The 10,141-nt window shown below is 38.9% G+C and overlaps 1 protein-coding gene across 1 annotated transcript; it reads left to right on the top strand.

The window, feature by feature from the left end:
- The first annotated feature begins 1,289 nt into the window (after positions 1 to 1,289).
- On the top strand, positions 1,290 to 10,118 carry LOC133156203 (von Willebrand factor A domain-containing protein 5A-like). The gene is made up of 21 exons (XM_061282027.1): positions 1,290 to 1,422; positions 1,697 to 1,778; positions 2,093 to 2,295; positions 2,362 to 2,584; positions 2,716 to 2,882; positions 2,969 to 3,083; positions 3,166 to 3,314; positions 3,724 to 3,812; positions 3,912 to 4,056; positions 4,831 to 4,910; positions 4,999 to 5,113; positions 5,202 to 5,360; positions 5,742 to 5,845; positions 6,458 to 6,660; positions 7,377 to 7,409; positions 7,993 to 8,037; positions 8,407 to 8,529; positions 8,787 to 8,923; positions 8,995 to 9,118; positions 9,604 to 9,800; positions 10,030 to 10,118. Exons 2-20 carry the CDS (start codon positions 1,736 to 1,738, stop codon positions 9,681 to 9,683), a joined length of 2,337 nt encoding a protein of 778 aa, XP_061138011.1. The 5' UTR covers positions 1,290 to 1,422; positions 1,697 to 1,735; the 3' UTR covers positions 9,684 to 9,800; positions 10,030 to 10,118.
- Positions 10,119 to 10,141: the final 23 nt, after the last annotated feature.

Here is a 10,141-nt window from a genome sequence, read left to right as displayed (position 1 = left end):
GTGATTTGTCATAGCCCGCCTTTGGCGCTGTGTACCCCTCCTTGCCCCCTCCTTGCCCCCCGTTTCATTAACGCACGGTGCATTGATTTCCCACAATAGGGCTGCATATATTACCACCCACAGACCTTCCCTAACTGCACCCCCCTCCATTCTACATCCATCACTCTCCCTTTCTTTCTTCACCACACTTGATCACAATTACAAACTCAGTACCTTCCAGTTTGCTTGGTTGCCGCCAATTTTAACGACTGTTACTAGTCATCACCATCAAATAGTTGGACCCAGTGTCATAAAAAAGCCCATAATCATTTGTCCTTTTTTTCCATTCGTAGCTACCATTGTGGGGGCACTGGTGGTGTGGTGGTTTATCATAGATTTTGCACATCTTGCATGGCGTCAGTACCATTGCAGTAATAGTAAGTCAGTTTTTACCCAGGCCAAAAAATATCCATAGAATTATCTGTAGTGAATGTAAAAAGATTACACAGCCCTATTCAATTGGAATGTGTAAAATTGGCTAGTGTCCAAAAAGACGAGGAAATTGGCTCCCCTTTAGGCTTCAAGTCATTCTTTGGAAGCACTTTGGATTCCAAAGAAAAGATGACTCAACGAGTCAACGGACAACTTACACGTGCAGTTTGTAAATCCTGCCATGCGGTGATCAAATATTCAAGGAGCACAAATCTCGCCGCACATTTAAAGAAAAAACACGATATCAAAGTTCAGTGCTAAAGTAAACAATTTGTATACTACAATACTCTTGTAATTTCCTAAATAAAGAGTTTGCAGTACCTTGTTGATTTTGCGTATGAATTGTTATAAATCAGGATATTGTTCTATATTTTTTATTTAAAAAAAAAAAAAACGATCGTAGAGCACTATATCGCGATATATCGTGAATAAATCGCAGCAGGCTTTAAGATATCGGCAAATATCGTATCGTAGTTCATTATATCGATATTATATCGTATCATGACAAAACCCGCGATTTACACCCCTAATATATATATAAATAATTTAAAAAAGAAAAGAAAAAAAAAATGAAAAAAAGACCGAGATAAACCATGTTTTATGTCCTATAAAATAAATGTCAAAAGGGCATGTGGTTGACATTTGCAAACCACAATAAAATATATTATTATTAATGTACATAATAACCTGTACATTCATTTATTTTTAACGGTGTTAATTAAAACGGATGTGTTTATCTTGCACGATTATACAAATTACTAAAGCATTTCCTTTTAATCCACTCATATATCTGCTGTAGTCTAAAGTGAAACCGAAACTTAACATGAGCGCTTTAAGCAGGAATGCAGGAATGACCAGCTTCTCAGAAGAGTGGGCGGGTTTTTCCCCTTCTGCTCTTCCGTGTTAACCGCCTGTGTGAAAATCGCACAGACACTCTCAACGTTGCGTGAAGTAGGTAGAAGAGTTATGTTCACATTTACAGAATATTACTTCGATTGTTTTCTGCAGTTATTTGCTTTACTTTGTTATGTGTTACAGAATGTAATTCGAACCATGTTTTAGCTACGGCATCTACATTCTAATAATAATACTCATGTTAATATGCATTCGATTGTTCTGCCTGTCAGCTGTCACTATATGTCATCATCATAGATAGATTTAAAAAAAAAAACTATTTCAGTATCTCAAACGATTGTTAATTGTGTTTTTCCTTTGTTGTGTGCAGCAAAACCGATATTACCTGAAAAAATTTTGACTGGTCATCATGATGAGATGCTGTGGTCTGCTGAGTGTCAACAAGGAGCCAGGTAGAAGTTCACTGTTCAAAACGGGTGTTAATTACACTATATGCACAAAACTGAAATATTTGTCTTCTAAACATTACACACGTTTAGTCATCCATTTTCTGTGCTGCTTGTCATTAGTGTCAGGGTGAGCCGTACAGGAAATACATATTAATATTATAAATGATTATTGATGACTTAGCTAATTTATACTGAAACCAGCTTGAAAGCAGGATTTATGTGTTGAGGTTTTTTAGCAGGATGTAAACAGATGAAGGAAGTACATTTAACAATTGGCAGTAATAACTGACAATTGACTTTTGTGTGATGTGTGTTAGTTCCTCTGAAGGCCATTGAAGTACAAGTAGAAGTGAAGGACCACGTGGCCACTGTGGTTTCCACACTGCACTATGAGAACAAGGAGGACAAAGCCATAGAGGCCGTTTTTGTCTTCCCTCTGCCTGCTGATGCTGCTGTCTGCCATTTTAGTGCCAAGATTGGACAAACTGAGATTGTAGCTGATGTAAAGGAGAAACAGGAAGTGAGTGCGTTCTTAAAGATGAGCGAGATGAAAAAGACAGTGTGAAAGTTATATCGTCTTCCCCAGGCTCGAGAGGAGTACGACGATGCGTTGGGTTCTGGTCAGCAGGCTTTCCTCCTAGAGGAGAGTGAGCAGAGTCCCGACATTTTTTCTTCGAGTGTGGGAAGTCTCCCTCCAGGAGAGAGCGCCTCCATCAGGCTGGCCTACGTCACTGAGCTGGCTGTGGAGGCCGACGGCGGGTTGCGGTTTTGTCTACCTGTGGTGCTCAACCCTCGCTATCAACCTCGCGGTAGGTTTCTCTGTTATTTCTTCCATCACTTCTAACCGACATGTTTATTTGTGCACAATTCCAGTTTTCAATACACTATACATGACTGCTTGATTTTACGCTCATTCTCTATGACTATTTCTTGTTTCCAGGAAGTGAAGACCGCGGCGTCCAGGTGATGTGCCATATGGCCTCTCAAGTGCCATACAGTCTGACCTTCGCTGCCAGGTTGTCGTCACCGCGTCAGGTCTCTAAAGTGGACTCCGCGTGTCCCCTTGAGCCTCTGCAGTATCTCAACAAGGAGCAAACCAAGGCGGTTGTACGTAGAAGACCCATGTGATCTGCTGTTACTCACACTTGAGGCATGCTGTTCATTCATGGCTTCTTTGTTTTCTTGGTTTCCAGGTTCAACTGGCTGCAGGACACGCATTTGGCAGGGATATTGAGCTGTTGATTTACTACAAAGATGCTCACCAGCCAGTTGTTGTGGTGGAGGCAGGAAAGGCTTCTGCCGAGCCTGGTGAGTTAAAATAATTTTCATCCAATGTGTTTGGATGCTTTCGAATGAATCTGATTCACCTTTCCTGTCTGTTGTGATTCAGGCACACTTATGGGGGATGCGGCAGTGATGCTGAGCGTTTACCCAGAGTTCTCCCAGGCAGTGATGTCTTCACTCGCCACAAGGGGAGAGTTTGTGTTCTTACTGGACCGATCTGGAAGTATGCAAGGTCCTCGCATCGGCAGTGCCAGGGTAATTAATGATGGCATTGGTCAGGTGCCCAGAATACTTAGTTTTGCTGTATAATATGATACACTTGGGTACAGATGAGCATTTCTTATCAGTACCGATACCTAATAAGGCTGATATCGGCACCGATACTGACAATTGGGTATTTTGTGGATTTTACGTGACTTTTTTTTCCAACATTTCCACCTTTTCCCCATAGTGAACACATGTTAAATCTTTATCAAAGTTTTCTGAAGAATATTTTGAGTTTGCCAAAGATCTCAACCCCCCCCCCCCCCTTTAAATAAGTCTGGTATCAGTACTGACACCTGTTATCGGCCCTCACCCAACTAAAAAACAATCTCTGTCCATTTATCAAAGAATTCTGTGGCAAACCAAACTGAACACTCATTATATCTCACTTTCTACACAGGATACTCTGCTGCTCCTTCTGAAAAGCTTGCCAATGGGCTGCTACTTCAACATTTACAGTTTTGGTTCCTCCTTTGAACACATCTTTCCGTAAGAATCTACCCTTTTCTCAGACCAATAAACAACATCTTTTTTTGTTTTTACCGCATGTGTACACAAGTCCATGTGCCTATGTGTGTTTGATGGCAGTAAAAGTATGGAGTACAGTGAGAAGACCTTGGAAAATGCTCTAAAGATTGTCAAGGAGATGCAGGCAAACCTGGGAGGAACAGAGATACTTCGGCCCCTTCAACACATTTACAGTCAGCCCTGCATTCCCAATCAACCACGACAAGTAATACACACATATTTGCATGACTAACACTGCCCAGTCGGCAGTTGGGGTCTTGAGATTGGTGTTGGAAAATGTTTGTTTTACAGTCCTGAGGTATCCTTGGCCCCTCCACGGCCACCCGAAAGAAAAAAATCGTAGCTCCGCCAGTGGTCAGGGCCTCTTTGCTGGCTTTTAGAAGTACTGACCAAGTTTTACAGCCTAAATTTGAATATTCATCAATATTCATTCATTTATTCATTCAACAGTCTATTCTAGCATTTCCTTAAATTGTATCTAGTACTGCACATGTATGTTTTATATTTTATCTCATCAGATTTCAGCCTCTTTTAGCGGACATTTCTATCCAATCAGCCCTGGACCTTGAGAATTACAAATGCTGACCGATATAACCTAAACTTTACTGTTTACTGTTCAGACTATGTACATTATATAGATTATGTACATTGAATATATTTTGCTCATTTTATATAGTTGTAGTGTAATAGTGGTGGAATTCTGAGGCAGATTAGGTCTGGTCATTCCCCAGGGACCGAACGGATGGCCGGGTCACTACGACTGTAAATTCTGTTCAGCACAAAGACAATGTAGCTTATAACACACCAGAACACACATGCAAGTTCTGTATAACAGGCTGAGCGAGTAGCGCTTGCCAAACTCTTGTTCACTTTGGCAACTTGGAAAGGATTTATGCTGCTGTCTTGTGATCTTTCTCTGACTGCATAATCATAAGATTGACGCTGTCACTTTTAAGCCAAATGTAAACTGTCCTTCCAGCTCTTTGTCTTCACTGACGGCGAAGTGGGTAACACCAAAGACGTTACAAGCTTAGTGAAGAAGAATTCCAGTTCCCACAGGTTGAACCACATACAGTATATGTTATAAATAGTCACTATGCCACGTCTTGTTTCAGCGTGTGTTTAACCTAAAGTAACTGTTATGCAGGTGTTTCTCTTTTGGGATCGGAGAAGGGGCCAGCACCGCTCTCATCAATGGTTTGGCCAAGGAGGGAGGAGGTCACGCTCAATTCATCGCAGGCACTGACAGAATGCAAGCCAAGGTTTGTGCCGAATGATGTTGTTAAACGCAAATACAATCGTCTCAAAGGCACACACACCTTGATTAAATCATTGATTTAATATTACCAGGTGATGCAATCGCTGCAGTTTGCTTTGCAACCGGCTGTGGAGGACATTTCGGTTACATGGGATTTGCCAAAAGGAGTGTCGGTCACACCTCTGTCTCCGCCTCTCACAGCTATTTTCCAGGGTCAACGCTCTCTCATTTATGCGCAGCTTACTGGAGAGGTAGGCAACAGCTCTGCGTAAACAAAACACCCAACTTTATCCACAAAAGCAGAGTACCTGCGGATCCTGCAAAAATCTTGGAATCCATGAATCTGAAAACAAGCACTTGACTGGCATTAAAATATCAAATTGAATTTTTTAAAGTTTTAAAAAGAAATGTTGACACGTGAACAATAGAATTATATTATTGTAAACAGTCTCTAATCTCAAATTAACATTTGTTAAAAAATATAAACTATATTTTACGGAATGACATTTCGCAATCATGCTACCAGAACCAAGAAAACAGTGAGTCGGGACTTTTAACTCATTAAATTTGAACATGGGACATTGGCAACAATATATACGTAGCATGCCTTTAACCCTGCAATGTTTTCTCAGAGTTCGGAGGAAACAGATGGTTGTGTAACTGTGAAGTACAGCTTAGCAGGCCATCCGTTCCAGAACAAGCTTGCCTTCGCTTTCCATCCCACAGAGGACACTGGGTAATGCAGTCTTTATTCATGCAACACACACAATACTGCAGCACTACCTCACAGTTTTGGGTCTGAATCCCGATTCAGGCCTGACCCCTTTTGGGTGGAATTTATATGTCTGCCCCGAGTTTGTGCGAGTTCTTCGAGTACTCTGGCTTCCTCCCACATTTGAAAAACATGCGTGTTAGGTTCATGGAACACTCTAAATTGTCCTTACGTGTGAGCGTTAATAGTCTGTCTTTATGTTGTCAAAACTCACTAAAGCAGTACTTCCAACCTTTATTCAGCCAAAGTGTATTGTTTACATCAGAAAAATCTCAAGCCACTAGAGTATATTGTATACACGGAAATGATGATCTGATCACAATATACTTAATAATTGAATTTAGTTTAGTTCACTGTGTGCATGCTATGATTTATTCTGTTGTGTAGATGGTAAAAGTTGGATACAAAAATTATGTACCATAGTAGACAAGCATATTCATTCTTCAGTCTATCAATATACACTGCTGGTATAGATAGAACAGAGATACGTTATTGTTAGTTAATAAACAGTAATTGTCTGTTTTAAATATGAGAAATTGTTATTGTTTTGATCGTGTATACGTCTGTTTTTGGCAGATTAACAATCCACAGGCTCGGTGCTCGTACTCTGATTCGTTGTCTGGAGTCCAAGGAACCAGAGAAGGATGAGGAAGTGAAGAAAAAGGTGGTGAATGTCAGCGTTCAATCAGGGGTCAGCAGCTCCTTCACTTCCTTCATTGCCATCAACAAAGGCAGCAGCAAGCCCATACAGGGACCTCTGCTGCAAAGACGTGTTCCAGGTAGGGGTGGCTACCTTTCACCTTTGAACCGGTTTTGTTCCAATGTTGGTACTCAATGGTACCAATTTTTGGTACTTGTTTTAAGTTGTTTGTGGTTACGAATCGTAATTTATTTCAGAATAAAAATTTTAAAAAATATATATATATATTTTCCACAACATGAAATTTGAAATAAAAACACAGCCAGAGGTTGAGTAAAATGAAGGTATAACATTTTACAATTCCTAAAATATTTAAACAAAGAATTCATATTACAAAATGAGCTTTAGAATGATCAACACTCTGTCTTATCCAGTAGGAACAAAGATAATTGTATTTGTGTTCTTTGTTCCGTGTGTGGTTGTTTTTCAAGAACACAAGGCCTGCTGTGAATAAATTACAGGTTTAAGAGGAAGTGACAGAGGACAAATTTATTATTTGAATGTACACGGTGCTCTCTTTATTTTGGTCACAGGTTTTTGTCATTTTATTTATTTATTTACATTATGAATATGGCCACCGGTAAGTATTTTTCTAAAACACATCCCATTCTTTCATTAGATTCCAGCGGTGGTCAGTTTGCACACTTTCTGGCAATTTCTCTTCAATCGTTTGTCCATGTGACAAATTATTTGAACAAACTGAAAGATGTTGTCATTAACAATCAGGTTTTGTTTTGCCCAAAATGATATTGTTGCTACTTTTCATGACATATGCTTGTTTTATTTCTCCCAAAGGGATCATGTCTCGTATGCCAATGGCATATTGTGGTAAGTAGAATCATGCATTTGTTACAGCAACAATTTAAATTCCTAAGGAACATGGTTTTTTTTTTTTTTTTTAATCAACACAGAAGCCTTTGCATGTACTTCAAGTATTCAAATAAATTAGTGTAAAGTTTGCATAAAGTATTAGTCAAAAGTTTGGAAACACCTTCAAATTTATACAGTCTCAAATGAAAAGAGGCAAAGAAATACAAGCCATTAACTCTTGAAAATGCACAGCGGTGCAATGAAAGTTATTCCAGGTCAAAAAGCATCATCCTCATCATAAAGCTGACTGAGAAGAGATGTACAAAGCTGTTATCGATGCAGAAGTTGCCTACTTTGAAGAATTTAAATTATAAATCATATTGTGTTTTGTTTTTTCAAAAAGGTTAACAAATAATTCCATTATTATTTCTTCATGATGTTGATGACTTAAGTATTCATCTAGAAGTTAGGATTTTTTTTTAATTATGAGAATGCAGAATGATTCCAAACTTTTGACTGGAAATGTATTATGCAATTGGAAAAAACACCCATTTCCAAAATTGATATGAGGATCACTATTTTTTATATTTTTCTTTTTTAGCTCCAAGGATGCTTCCAATGATGGATTCTTCTCTTGTCAGTGATGGTAAGTAGCATCGTGCAAACATGGATTGGAAATAATATTTACCTATTGAATTCTTAATGATAGGGTAATTAAAAAATTATATTGTTGCTAATTCTCATGTAATATTCATGTTTTTATTTCAACCTAAAAATCTTATACCAGCATACAAACATGGATTCAAATGCAAAGGAATTTCAGCCAAAGGTAAAAGAGATGAGAATCAAAAATATTTTTCAGATATTTTAGCAACTGACTTTTAAAGGAAAAGGAAAGGTTTTATGTGGTGCTAACAGTGTAGTATTATTGCAGTTTTTAAAAGAATAATTGAACTGCAAAATCATTGAACAAACCAGTAAAATACTTTTTCCCCTCCGTTCTATATCCAACCAGGAACAGGACTTATGGGGGGTTTTAAAATGAAGAAAAGCAGTGCAAAGGGTCGCATACCAAAACGCCTGGTTGATACAGGAGGACCAGATGTCTTTTCTTCCCAGGAGATCAATCTTGGCCCTCGTAAGTTGTATATACACAGATACCACCAAGCTGCATTTAGTTCAATAAAGCACAAGTTCTATTTTCATCCAACTTAACAATTTGGAAAAACAACCAAACCGACACAAATAACTCTATAGAAAAACAAATAAAGGTAACAACTTGTTCTAAAAACGATATATTATGACTTAGTTGCAACCTGTCCATTAAGCACCCCCAAAACCTGCACACCAGTGAAGTTCCAGTTTATTATTTGACTTCTTTTCCCAACAACCCAGCTATCCAGCCACCCTCAGACACTTTGCTACAGTTGGTGTCCCTCCAGAAAGCGTCGGGCTACTGGGAGCTCAACCCGGCTCTGGCTACTGCATTGCACAAGACCAGCAAGCAGTTGGAACAGGCCAAGCCGGCAAATGTAAGACCTTGTTTAAATTTTGCTATGACACCTTCTCCACTTATATGCGTAATGTGTTTTTCTTCAACAAGGTGAACGGAAATGTGTGGGCCACCGTTGTGGCTCTGGTTTGGCTTCATGGGTTCAAGTCAGATGCTGAAGTCGAATGGAAGCTTCTTGCTCGTAAGGCTGTGTCATGGCTGCTGGCTCAAAAAGGTAATAACCTCAGGATTTCCTTTTTTTGTATGTAGCTGGTGAACTGGGCATTGTTAAGAACCTCCCAATTCCATTTTGATTCTTTAGGTAGCGATTCAATAAGGCGTAATAATTCACAAGTACGATACAATTTTAAAATATTTACTCCTACGAGCACAAGGGTTGTGTTGAACATGTCAACTCTAAATTATTGGTAAACCTAAATAATATTTATTTCCATTTGGAAATTCTAATTAAAAAAAATTCATAGGTACACTAATTATTTTTGCATCTAGAGTAGAAACATTAAAAAATAAACATGACCGGTCTGGTAGGTGTTGTTGAACCATTTGAAATTGGGATAAGTGTTGAAATGCATTGATGAAGTGATATTTTCACCCACCGTGTTCTTTCATGTGTGTGTGTGTGTGTGTGTGTGTGTGTGTGTGTGTGTGCATGCGTGCATACGTGTGTATGTGTGCGTGTCGGTGTGTGTGTTTTTAAAGTGCCATGTATTGCAGAGTGTGTCACGGCTGGAAACACTCTATTGGGCTGCAACGTCCAAAAAGACAGCCTCGGTCTTTAAGGTCTGCAATACAGTGAAGGACCTTCTGCAGATTTTTTTTCCCTGTGCTATGCACTATTTGGCATTCTTCCTTATTTGGTTATTGATCAGTCTGCAGCAAGTGACAATTGTATCAATTACTTCTCTGGTTCTTCTATATCAAACAAATTTGTTTTAGGTTCATTTACCTGACATGTTTCGGCGGAATCTTCCGCCTTCATCAGAGTGTGACTCTGATGAAGGCGGAAGATTCCGCCGAAACATGTCAGGTAAATGAACCTAAAACAAATTTGTTTGATATAGAAGAACCAGAGAAGTAATTGAAAAAGAAAAAACAAGATGAACCTAGTACAACAATTGTATCAATGTTTTCCTATTGATAATGTAGTCAAAACATTTAAATCAACGATATATATGTAATGTAATGAGTTTGAATAATAAAGACTTCAGATGAGATGTCAGTTATTCTTTTTTTTAGT

Source organism: Syngnathus typhle, linkage group LG6 (assembly GCF_033458585.1).
Source record: "Syngnathus typhle isolate RoL2023-S1 ecotype Sweden linkage group LG6, RoL_Styp_1.0, whole genome shotgun sequence".
Taxonomy (NCBI): domain Eukaryota; kingdom Metazoa; phylum Chordata; class Actinopteri; order Syngnathiformes; family Syngnathidae; genus Syngnathus; species Syngnathus typhle.
This window is presented reverse-complemented; position numbering and strand designations above follow the sequence as displayed.

Coding starts and splice junctions, on each gene's coding strand:
- LOC133156203 (XM_061282027.1), top strand. CDS start 1,736: ATGATGAGATGCTGTGGTCTGCTGAGTGTCAACAAGGAGCCAG. Junction 2,585..2,715: donor CCCTCGCTATCAACCTCGCG/GTAGGTTTCTCT, acceptor TCTTGTTTCCAG/GAAGTGAAGACCGCGGCGTC. Junction 5,846..6,457: donor CATCCCACAGAGGACACTGG/GTAATGCAGTCT, acceptor TGTTTTTGGCAG/ATTAACAATCCACAGGCTCG.